Source organism: Periplaneta americana, chromosome 12 (genome assembly GCF_040183065.1).
Source record: "Periplaneta americana isolate PAMFEO1 chromosome 12, P.americana_PAMFEO1_priV1, whole genome shotgun sequence".
Lineage (NCBI taxonomy): Eukaryota > Metazoa > Arthropoda > Insecta > Blattodea > Blattidae > Periplaneta > Periplaneta americana.
In genome coordinates, this window is record NC_091128.1 from 61,096,272 (window position 1) to 61,109,416 (window position 13,145).

A 13,145-nucleotide genomic window follows, 5' to 3' on the forward strand; every position below is an offset into this window, starting at 1 on the left:
ATTTTCTCAAAACATGTATAATGAAAATAATAAAACTTTAAACTCTATATTTGTAATTTGACTTTGGTAACACAACTTTCTGATGTTCTTCAGTCCACGAGAAAGTTAACAAGCTGTATTGTACTGAAGTCAGAAAACAGTGAGGTTCAGAATAGAAACTGCTTCCAGAAAAAAGAACTTATGATAAGATTTTGTTAGCAAACTCACCAAAATTAATGAAGCTGACTTTTGAAATGTCAAGCTTGTGTCAGTTTTCATGTACAAACTGTATCTTAGATATAAATAAATGTAAGTTTTATTTCAAAAGAGTACCATTTGGATATTTTTAAGCGTTTAATCCACTTTCTTTATCGTTCCATTTTGGAAATACTAATTTAGTTTTATTTATAGTGGGTGAATTTCAAAGTTCATGCTTAATAAGATATTTAAAACTTAAGTTATGAGTGAATTACTTACATCATAATTGGAGAATTCGGACTTGCCTGGTGGCCCTGGAGGTCCTGGTGATCCTGGCATCCCTGGTAAACCATCTCTACCTGGCTCTCCTGTGACAAAAATTTCAGTTGAGATGTAATATAATACATTGTCGCTTATTCCGTCTCAATATTGAAGAAGTATAGTGGAATTTTTAAGAGAACTTTTGGTGAAAATGTTGATATATTTAATTTAAAGTCACATATTCAACAGGCATTTGATATTTTAAAGTGTGAAACAAAAATATGATTATCCTTTAACTTATCGCAAGTATTTCGATTAAAATACTTTTGTCACAGATTTCGTTTTAAATAATACTTCCTAGAAGAATCATGTTTTGTATCAAGTGACTATAATTCGACGATCTAGTCTTTCATCTGATGATTCGTTAGTTCAATAACCAGAAGATGTAGTCACGTTTGGAAAAATCGATTCAGCTATCTTAAAGAATTGAAAGATGTGAGTAATATATAATAGTGGTCTCCTTTTAGGCTCCTTAGGCACTTGATGTCTCACTCTGTCACACCTTTTATTTTTCTTCTTTTGTCCAAAATTCGTACGGGACGTATCCAGCTGACATGTACTTAAATGTGATCTCAGTTGAGACACTGGCTTGCAGAGCTATGACTAGACGTTGGAATTTAGGCCAAATTTCATTTTTTTTCTATACGGATGAACTAAAACTAGTTAAATATTTTTACGTTCTATAAAAACATGAATGTTAGGAAGGGGTTTTATGGTGCCTAAAATGCCTATTTAGTCCATTGTAGCCTATTTTAAGGTTTTAGAACCTTACTTACTTACAAATGGCTTTTAAGGAACCCTGAGGTTCATTGCCGACCTCACATAAGCCCGCCATCGGTCCCTATCTCACCTCCCTCAAATCCATTTTAATATTATCCTCCCATCTACGTCTCGGCCTCCCCAAAGGTCTTGTTCCCTCCGGCCTCCCAACTAACACTCTATATGCATTTCTGGATTCACCCATATGTACTACATGTGCTGCCATCTGAAACGTCTGGATTTAATGTTCCTTTTTTATTATATCAGGTGAAGAATATAATGCGTACAGATCTACGTTGTGTAAAGGTCTTACAACCGATCTGTTGAAAAATATAAAATAATGACCTTTAAAAGCAAGTCACACATCCGCAGTAAAATTTGTGTATATGATAAACCTGTTGAGCAAGTCAACTGTTTTAAATATTTAGGCTACAATTTTTCCTGCATACAAGACGAAGGCAGCACAATCGAATTTTAAAATACAGTAAAACCTCCCTAAAACGAAACGCGATCGTTCCAAAATTTTTTTTCCCGTTTTCACAGGTTTCGTTTTACAAAGGGTTGAGTTTTGGCAGAACTAAGAATAGACTACTGCAATTTGCTGACTGTGGGAAGTGCACAATGAAGAAATAATTTGAAATAAAAGTTACTACAGTACATGCAAAGTGAATTTTATTTTCATAATTATTAACTTACGTAATTGCAGTCTCTCTCTCTCTCTCTCTCTCCCTCCCTCTCTCTGCGCCCTATTTTCTTGGCCCCACATTTCTTTTAAAGTGCATTGCCGCGACTTTTTTTTGAAGGGATTGTAGGATTTCCTTTGCGTCCTGCATCAATTCAGAGTGTAAACTGCGCCCTGATCCATCGGTTGTGTAATTGAAGTTGTGTTTGATGGAAAATAGATTAACTTCACGTTAGACAAATCAATCCTTGGATGGCAGGTAGCATTGTCTAAAAACAGTATGACCTTACGACCTTGACGTTTCATTGCTCCATTAAAATTATGAAGCCATTCTTCCATGATAGAACTGGTGATCTAGGCTTTTTTATTAAATCGCACAGTTTTACTTTATTCGCACTGTTATTTAACACTGTATTGGCATATTAACACAAAACTCGGAATAAATGAACGGAAACATGAAACTGAATTGACACTACACTATAATTATTCACATCTTTATTCTACTCGCACTGTTCTTCATCACTGTATTGGTTTGTTAGCACAAAACTGAGAATAAATGGAAGAAAATGCAAGAGGGTTGGAAGCAGTAACGGTACAGGAGGTCAGTAACCTGCCCAGGTCCTTGACAATAAAGTCATGTGTTGTACAGTATTATCGCAAAATTAAAAATAGTTTGAAATAATTTAGCAACAGTTACGCTTAAAATTACCCGTTTTAGTCAGGTTGTTTTTTTTTGTTTTTTTTTATACCTAAATGGTGCCCAAAAATGATTCCATTTTCGCGTTAGGCAGTTTTCCGTTTTAAAGCATTATTTTACATAGGAAATCATTCCGTTCCCAAATTTATTTTCCGTTTGTGCAGATTTCCTTTTTATAGAGGGTACGTTTTAGCAAGGTTTTACAGTATAATTCAGCAATGGATATAATCAACTAAGTCTTAATGCCAAACCTAGTTCAGGAACATACAAGAATACCAATCTATAAAACACTAACTTGACCGATACTAACATATGGCAGTGTAGCCTGGACCATCTGTCCTAGTGACAGAAAAAGATTATAGGCCAATGAAATGAAATTCCTGAGAACAACGGCAGGTTATACCCGATTAGACAGGAAACGAAACTCAGATATAGGCCTACGTGACGAACTAAAAATCTCACCACTCTTTAAATAAATGGAAAAACTATATTATTTCGGATGGACACTTGTCGAACTTCACACCAAATTCTTCATTATTTATCCAAAGAAAAGAAATCAATAGGAAGGCCTAACAAAAATATGGTTTGAGACCGTAATAGGCCGGTAGCGGCCTAACACATGACAGGAAGAATAAGAATAAGAATAAGAAGAAGAAGAGCCTAAAATGCTTATTTATATTTTGTTCATATATGTTTTTAATTTTTCGTGTAGCAATGAAATCAGCGAGGCAAATGTTGCTGTTTTTATATATGTAGGCCTACCCATTACTTCCGTATCATTGGAAATAACTTTTCCCGCTTATAAAATGATGCCTTCTAAGAATAGCCAAAGTTTCACAGCAGACATAGAAAACTCTTGTTATGTATTGTAATGCGAATTATGAATAGTATGTTAATTGTAAATTTATTCGTAAAGTAATTAATTAACTGTAATGTTTTATCACTGCCGTGAGGTATAAAAAAGTTTCCAACCAACATTTTTTACTGCTTTTTTGACTGTATACCGTAATTATTCTTAATACTCACTAATTAATTGCATTTTGTTAGTCAGTTATTATAATTTAAGTGGATAGAAACATATTTTGATCCTTAAAATCGTATTTTAGGTACCTGAAATTATACTTTTAAGTTACTAAAACAATATTCATAGTGTCTATTTTGATAATTTTTTCGCCTATTTTAGGTGCCTAAAAGTTGGCTTTTTAGGACCTAAAATTTGGGGCCGTATTCATAGATATTTTTAGCGCGGGCTTTCGGCGGATTATCAGCGTTTTTCGTATTATAAACCAGTGTTAGCGATAGGATATGATTTGAATTCTGTACTAGTAACCAGTGGATAGCCGGGGCTAGCTTAGTACGCTCGTTGCGCGTGCTGCGAAATATCTATGAATACCACCCTTAAGGTCTAGTTACAACACAAAGTGAGCTATATCGAAGTACTAAGCATGTACGTATATTATAAATATATTACTTAGTGAATATTTTACAACAGTTACAATTCATAATAGCCCTATTTGTAGAATGTTACTTTTATTGCTTTATTTACGTCATAAGCAATCCATTCGTGTCTTGAAGTGTATTATTGTCATCTGCCATAAAAAGAGAAACTTCTTTCACTTACGAAACGGCCTTTGCAAATTTTAAACTTGCACTTTTCCCACTGCTTAATCTATCGTTTAAGTATAAAATATTAAACTTATCTCAAATAATAAATTTTTTAGAGGCTTACCTACTAAAATGTTTTTTTTTTACCTTATCTTACATAAGGCAAACAAAAAAAAATCGTTCCTAATACCCTAACATAAAGATAAAATGTTCCTCTGTTTACATGTAAACTTGCATATTTTCTAGACTTTATATCATGAAGAAAAATACATGTTTTAATGCGTCTAAAAATCAATTAGTCGAAGAGCTACAGCTTCGGCTTTCCACTCAGGAACTTGAGTTCGAGTCCCGGCGGACCCTAATTACCAGATCACTCATTTTATAGCTAACACTTAAATGTAACTGACAAAGAAACCGTTAATGAGCTTCTTTCGAAACGTCCTCTCAAACTGTGAGCATTAGACAAACAAATATAACAGTTAACTGCCCAAACTACTGTAACTTTTAAGAACATCGGCTAAAAAAACATTTGGACCGATAGCATGACAGCAGTTATCAATGAAATGTATTTTTGTATAGTCGTACTTGAACTGCACTTTTTAAAACCCAAAATGACAATAGAAGAAAAAGCACTGATTCAATATGAAAAACTTATCAGATTACCAAGAAACAATTGGCATTCATACAGTCCTCTCTGTAGATTAAAAACTCAAAAAAGTTTCATATCCATGGTTCAAGAATTAAGACAGAAAATCAATATACCGAATTTAAAAGAAAACTTACAAATTAAACCAAACCCTTTAACTCTATTAAATATAGAGTATAATCTAAATTTAACAGAAGAGATACTAAAATCAGAAGTAAACACTGAAATAATGAAACAACCATCTTTAGAGACAATTAATATTAGGTACCCTCCACAAAACTGGCTTCATTTATACACCGACGGATCCTTGATCTCCAGAGAACAAGATGCCGGTGCAGGTGTTACGTACTATCTATTCTCATTTTATAGATCTCTTGGATATGGAACAACAAGTTTTGATGGAGAAATCATTGCAATAAATGAAAGTCTCAGGAATCTTCTATGCCACATCAATAAATTTAAGAATGCAGTTATACTGTCACACTCCAAAACAGCTATTCTATCAATAGTCTCTAAACACACATCTTCATCTCAAACAGCAGAAATAACTAAAATGCTCTCTCAATTAATATCACTCAATAAAAGAATTGTATTCCAATGGATACCATCCCATTGTGGAGCCCTGGGAAATGAGAATGCGGATGCTTTAGCAAAGAAGGGCAGCACTGCTACTTACAGACCTGTTACTAAATCTACGTATTACTCTGTGAAAAGATGTATTAAATCTACATACTTAGACTTCAACATACAAAATTTGATAACACAATCTCAAGGGAAAAAATGGAAGTCTCTGCATCATAATCCACAGTTAATTCCCGATTTACCACGGAAATCGTTTGTAGCTGCATTTAGATTGGCAACAGGCCATGATTGTTTGGCCAAACACCTGCATAGAATTGGAATATATCGGTCCCCTAACTGCCCATTGTGCAACTCAAACCAAGAAATGGATTCGGAACACCTCAAAATCTGTGCTTCAGTGGCTGACCATGATAATATCTTTGAAAAATATTGGAGTGCAAGAGGTCAAATGACTTTATTGTCAAACGCCTGGCATTAGAAAACAAAAACAACAACTTTTTAAAACTCTAGATTACTAATCAGTCGTCTAATAGACTATCAGATTGATAGCATCGCTAATTTAATATATGTATGGTTGTGTGAGAGGTATGCCAGTTTTACTATAGTACCTTCCTCAGTCTGCATGAAGAGCTGTTGCTGTGATTGTTGAAAATGATTGGATTGTTAATAAAATTATCAATGCGGCGTCGTTTGACAGACGAGTATTTAGTAATAACGTAGTGCAAATTTTTACATTATTGCCAACAAATGATGATAAAATCAATATCCTGAATATGAACCAAGAATCTGAAACTTTACGCCCTCTTGAGCAGAATCGTAAATACTTTGCTTATTTCTACTACAATTTTGAGTAGAATTCTCGTCATAGCTCGTGAGCTTCTGTTTAAAGAAAAGGATGCTGTAAATGGGAGCAGGGGTTGTAAGGGACGCAAACGTGTTAAATTGAGTAATCATAAGCCTCAAAATAACATCACTTTGTTTAAGTAATGTAATTTTAATTAATTAAAATAAAATAAAATTAATTTAAATAAAAAGGTACCGTCAAGTAAGTAACTGTCACGCGATATCAACGACTTTGCGACATAACCACTCGGTCGGACTGAAGTTAGTGTTCACTCGGCTGAAGAAGTGCGTTGAATATACAAGGTATTCTCTCATTCCACGAGACAAAGTAAACATTTATGTAGGATTGCAACTAAACTAGTCTCTATACCTATTATTGGATATATCAATATATGTCTTCATTTACGCGCCCATGCTTCTTAATGCAACATTACAAGTAAGTCTGCACACCCTTAAATGTGAAAGGGACAGGCAACTCTTATATTTTTCTGTCTGTTGTGGAGATCTACCACTGGGCACAGTTTCAGAGGAGATTTCGACACGAGCTCATAACAGTCCCCTTGTTAAATAAATTATCCTGAATTAAATATTAGAGCCTGAGGCATTCCTGTCTTTAATTCTGACTCTATATATTAATTTTTCTGTACAAATTTCTTGAAAATGTATAATTTCTGTATAAGTTTAATAAAAATATGTATTTTCAGATTACAACTTCCCTTACCAAAGTTCCTTATTTGGTATTTGAATTGGTCATTTGTAAAACCACATGAGTCCACATTTTTACGGAAATGAGTTACTGGTACTATAGCAAGCACTACGGGTAGACACATCATTTCCAGTTGAAACAACGTGAGTCCGATCATTATTAAGCAGTCTATAAAATATTAAAATATTGAGTTCCTTTCAAAACCACATCAGTCCCGGACTCATATGGTTTTAACGATTAACACCTTGATGCACCCATGATGCATTTGCTACCGTGCAATTCTTTGTCAAGATATTGGACAGTGAGTGTAGTGCCAAGAGTTCTGTAGAAGAAAAAATACGCAAAAGGGTGTCATTATCAGATATGTATATAAAAGAGAAGATAAAGCATTGCAAGGAGAAGGGTATCTCACAGAGGGAATAATATAGTTGCAAGGAAGCAACGAGCTCCATGAATGTATAAGTACAATTCGATTGTTTAATTTATGTTATGGGTATGAAGTTCTGATGGGAATATGTTACATTTTCACAAGATCTCGTTGTTAGTTCTGCCAACGAGAAGCATTTATTTGAAATTATGTAGGGTTATGGTCAGAAATATGGCACAGATAATAAATATTGTCATTTCTGTTGCTTTCATGTACAAAGAACAGGGTTCTATGAAAATACCTGTACCAGATAGAATAGACATTTTTAACAAAACTGCATCATTTGAAAGCAAAGATGAGCAAGTTTTGTACCTTCAAGAAGAAGTGCATTATGAAAAGAGGAAACGTACTGTAAAAGAGATCCCAAAGCAAGAAACGCAGTCTTTTTCGGAGAGATGATATACAATTTAAGTTTTTTACTTATTCTTAACTAAAGGTATGTGTGTACTCATACACTTCCATTAAAAATGTGACATACTGCTTTGAAAATTAATTACTCAGAGATAACTTTTTTTAAATCGGCTATGATATTTTGTATTTAATTTGTGAATGAAATGAACAATTTTGAATCTTAAATAAAAATTACAATACAAATTGATTGAAAACTGTACAATTATGCATTTCACACTGCAACAAACAATACACTACATATTGTAACAGGATACTGGAGTTGTTCTTATCGGCACTTGTTAAAACAACTTGAGTCCAAGAATTAAAAAAAATATTTTAAGATGGTATGAAATGAGATAATTAAGATACAATGATTTTGTAATCAGACGTACTAAAGTATGGTTATCCTGTAAAAATTTCACAGACCTAACATAAAATCCATTAGCTATAGATCGTTTTTTTTCTATTTTTCTTGAAAGTTATTTTCTGTGACTCATGTGGTTTTACAAATGACCGATTCAATTTGTAACTGTGGCGTGTTCGACACCACGATTCGGCGACTGTATGTTACATGTAACACAGTTCTAAGCGTTATCATATAACGGTAGTTGTATGTATCAGTCAATACAATGAATTAAACTGTCTACTTAGACTAGACGAACTGAGGTATTTATAATACGCCGGTGAGGTGGCTTAATTAAGATTATTATGTAAATAAGTATCACGTTAGCGATTCGGTAGATATGCCGAAAAATACGTAGCAGTAGCAAATTTGTCTTTGAGTTCAAGATATAAGCAAATTTTAGGCCTACTCTCTTCTATCAAAAATGGAATAATTCTACGTGTACTAATAATCAGTACATAAACGTTACCACTAATATACGTTGATCTCAAGGTGAAGATCGACAGGCTACGAGGCGGCGGAGTTGTCCAAAGATAAAGAGAACGTTGAGTTGTAAAACTATCTTAAATGCTTTTAGAATATATACGAAAACAAAAAGTCATACTATATCGTTTAAGGAATGCGTCTTCGGCATTTTAATTTCATTACTAATGGTATATGCATGTCTTGTAATATAAGCGTAGATTTATTACTCACCTTTCGACCCCTGAATGCCTTCAGGTCCTGGAGATCCAGAATCTCCTCTATCTCCTTTGTCTCCTCTTGGTCCAGGAGGGCCTCTTTCGCCGGGAGGGCCAGGAAGACCCTTCAAATGAAAATTGAATTAATAGTGGTAAAGAGGAAATGGACAATGTTAAGCCAGGTTTGTGGACGATTTAATATTTAATTTATTTATTTTATTTATTTATTTAAATCCACCACCAACAGAAGCAGGCTTCCAGGTGACTTATACAAATATATACACAAAATACATAATAAGAAAAAAAAACAACACAAACGAAAGAAAGAAAATACATAACGGTAATAGATGCTAGAATATAATATTGCAGTTAATATAGTGCCAAATGTCAATATAATGATGCAAAATTATTTAAAAACTAGAGTAAAAACATTATAATATACTTCTTCATAATTTAAATATCTAAGGAAATACAATTCTTTGTAACATTGAAAAATTTCATACAACTGTTAAACTGAAATCTAATTGAGAATCACAGTTTAAAGACAGAGAGTTGTAAGTATTACACATAACAAACAACGCAGAGTTCTTGAAGAAAACAGTTCTAGGAATGGGAATAACAAAAGGTTGCCTATGAAATAATTCTGTTTTTTTTTTACATTGAACTGAAGGAATTTAAGAAAATCACAGTTATTCAATATACGGTTATCAGTCTTATAGAGTAAAATTTGACTATTCATTAATCGTCGAGAGTAGTAAGGAAATGATGCTCACGTGACAGGCTGGGAGGCTGGGAGGGGGCGTGGCCAAAGGAGGGGTGGGGAAGGGGGCGTGACCAAATGAGGGATAGGGGAAACGGGGTGTGGCCAAAAGAGGGATAGGGGAAAGGGGGCGTGGTCAAAGGAGGGATAAGGGGAGCTGGTTTGTGATTGGTGAATGGGTATTTGCAAGCGAGTGGTGTGGGAAAGCGATTGACGAATGAGCATGGAGAGAATGTTGAAATGAAGTGAAAGCTGTGTTACATAAGTTTCAAGGTCCATTGTTTGTTATGAAAGCTCTTGTTACGTAAGAGCCAAGGTAAATCACTCGATATGCGTGGATGTTTCGAATACACATGTTCCTGTAGGTCTTATTTGACACTTGTATTATTTTTTTTCGACCACCGCCTGTTCCCTGGCCAGTTGAAAATAATTTTCTGTTGTGAAATATGTATGAGTATGTATTACGCAGTCGGTTTAGCCATCTGTGTGAGAGGTGAATCCCGCACGTGGAAGTGAAAGTGAGTCCTCGACTATATGACATTGACTGGACGCAGCTGTCTGAAGCAGGACCCAACCAGTTCACCGCAGTTGAAAGAGAAAGTGTATCACCTTGGTGGAAGTAAAACAATGCATCAAATCGAATTCAAAAAGATGAAATAGCGGAATGGTGAGTAGAAATAAATAAAATTACTCAAATATGTGGAGAAAACTCAATTCTCACTTCAAAAATTACCTATGATTACTAGAAGTGAATAAAATGTACAGCATAATAACAATGAAGAAAACTCACTTCAACAGTCACCTGGTTGCTGTATTTAAAGAGGCATAAATAGCATGATTTATACTCTATCTATGGCTGGAAGTAAACATCTTTTACCTGATTCCAGACATTCGCGGAGCGGACTGTAATTTCTCACATCAGTTGTTAAAGTACAAAGGGATATACATAAAAAGACTTGGACTTTTGAAGATAGATTGACGCATAACCAGTCAGAGGAAGTAAAATCTTTCACCTTACTCCTTCCTCAGAAAATTTAATAATAATAATAAAAATAAAAAAAAAAAAAATAATAATAATAAATCCTTTTCCAAAAAATAAATGGTGTTTACATTTATAATTACACGTCGTGATGCATAGATCTAACGCATGATTCTTATCAAAATGTACATCATTAATTACATTAATCAGTGCATCACATTCAGTTTTTTTTAAAAACGTGACATTCATTTTTTAATAATTTTTTTTATGATCCGCGGTTGCTCTTGCTCTAACAAATGTTACTTTACTCTTATTATTTCATTGTTGTGATTATCACGATAGCGTTATTAATAATGTGATGCATAGGCCTAAATCTAACCATGATTCTTATCAAAGTGCACATCATTAATTACATTAATCAGTTCATCACATTCAGTTTTTCAATCATTTAACTAGATTGTGGGCTTATTTTCATTTAATTGTTGTAATTACATGACGTTCCTGCACTCATAATTTACCCATACTATTCGTTTCCCATGTTTCTTAAAATAATATTTATGTGCCTAATTTCATCTTAATTTATTTTATTTACATAAACAGTGATGCAGAATCGAGAGAGTTTGAGACTCGCATTGAGGTCATGGGTTCAAATTCTGTGGCCGACCATAAAGACAACTGCCAAATTGGAAATTTACATGTCATGATTCATCACCACCTCAATTGCCAATACGATAAACATTAATCAAAATCTATAATTAGTTACATGAACACAAGCCATCTATGCAAAAGGATGAGACAGTTCCAGAGATTCAAAGAATGCTGTTTAACATGTCTGTTTCGTGTGCTCATTTAATAACTGAGGGAGTAGCTCAATTGGTAGAGCGTTCGCAGTGCATCACATTCAGTTTTTTTTAATCATTTAACTAGATTGTGGGCTTATTTTCATTTAATTGTTGTAATTACATGACGTTCCTGCGCTCATAATTTTCCCATACTATTCGTTTCCCATATCGCTGTAAAAACAACTCATTACGAAAATGACTCCATCTATTCAATGTGGCCTTGCACAACAAACAGGGAATATTATCCATTTAACACTATTGTTATATGATATAATTAGCACAATAATTAATGCAAGGTTTCATTAAATGGATCATTGAATAAATATACGCACTTAAAGAGGAAGTGCTAGTTTCCTCCCGCGAAGGAGATGAATTGTGTAACGTCATCACATCGATTGTTAAAAGTACAATACAATAATTAATGCAAGGTTTCATTAAATGGAAAATACTATCACTATTAATGATTAATTAATACAATTTGTTAAAACTACAATACAGTAATTAATGCAAGGTTTCATTAAATGGAAAATACTATCAGCATTAATGATTAATTAATACAATAAAACTAATGCCAGGTTTCATTAAGGATCTACCTGCCGCGAGTCAACAACCTACAGTGCATGCAAGTAAACTTATTGTATCGGGTCCAAAGTCTCGAAGCCTGCTTATAAGTGAATCTAACATTGCAACATACGATTAGCTGTGTGTCTTTTAATGTTGCAATACTCTATCAGTCATCTCACGTTACAATAAGCTCAGTTATAGTATGTGAAAACTACATCACAATAATTCTCGTTATATTTAATATGGTATTTGAGTTAAATATAAAAAAGAAGCTGATCAAATTCTCCCTGTTGGCTTAAAATATAAGTCTTTAAATGGAAATTATTGAATTATAAATAGATTATGATACACAACCGAGAGAGTTTGAGATTCGCTTCCGGGAGATCATGGGTTCAAAGTTTGTGGCCAACCAATCTGACTGAACTTTTTCATGGTTTCCTTAGATGTATATTACCATTGAGCTCACTGGAGCGGAGTTATTTTACAAAGGACTAATTTTATCTATATGAGTCGGGTAGAAGTGAAGATTGAATTTACAGTACGTAAGGTACTCTTTTATAGAGTGGAATTATTTCAACCTGAGTTACTAGTACGAAGGACGAAACTGGTAATTGGAATTAGATGCAATAGTCTGTAGTGCGATAATATGCACAAAAGAACTGAAGACTGTATCGAAATGAAAGGTCACAATTTCCAAAAATTTGTTTAAATACCGGTAACCATATAATGATTATTTTTCAATTTAACTTCATATCTGTCTATCGGGATGTTTGTTACCTTTTACACACAATAATGGCCGAACCGATAATATTAACATTGGAATATTATTTCGTTTTTTGCACTGTCTTTGTTGATTACTCCGAGTACACATATAACAGATTAATGACTGCTGATTAGATGTAATGAACTTACATTAGCCTACTGCATAATCATGTTGAAGCTCACATCCCAGCCACTCGACTGTGAAAGAGACACGTGTGAGAGTACCACATAACCCATGACCTTCCTTTAGATTTCCCAGTATGGTATTGAGTTCTCAAGGTCCATGTGTGCGTTGACTTTTACTTTCACCGCGCTAACCA

At 34.0% G+C, this 13,145-nt stretch overlaps 1 protein-coding gene across 12 annotated transcripts in view; it reads right to left on the reverse strand.

Moving 5' to 3' along the window:
• LOC138710493 (collagen alpha-1(XVIII) chain-like) overlaps positions 1-13,145 on the reverse strand; it is an 864,740-nt gene that overhangs the window by 117,049 nt on the left and 734,546 nt on the right. For all 12 annotated transcript variants that reach the window (XM_069841426.1, XM_069841424.1, XM_069841425.1 and 9 more), the window contains exons 8-9: positions 8,935-9,043; positions 457-545 (exon numbers count right to left, since the gene is read on the reverse strand). In XM_069841426.1, the coding sequence (XP_069697527.1) occupies positions 457-545; positions 8,935-9,043 (198 nt within the window). The remainder of the gene's footprint in view (positions 1-456; positions 546-8,934; positions 9,044-13,145) is intronic.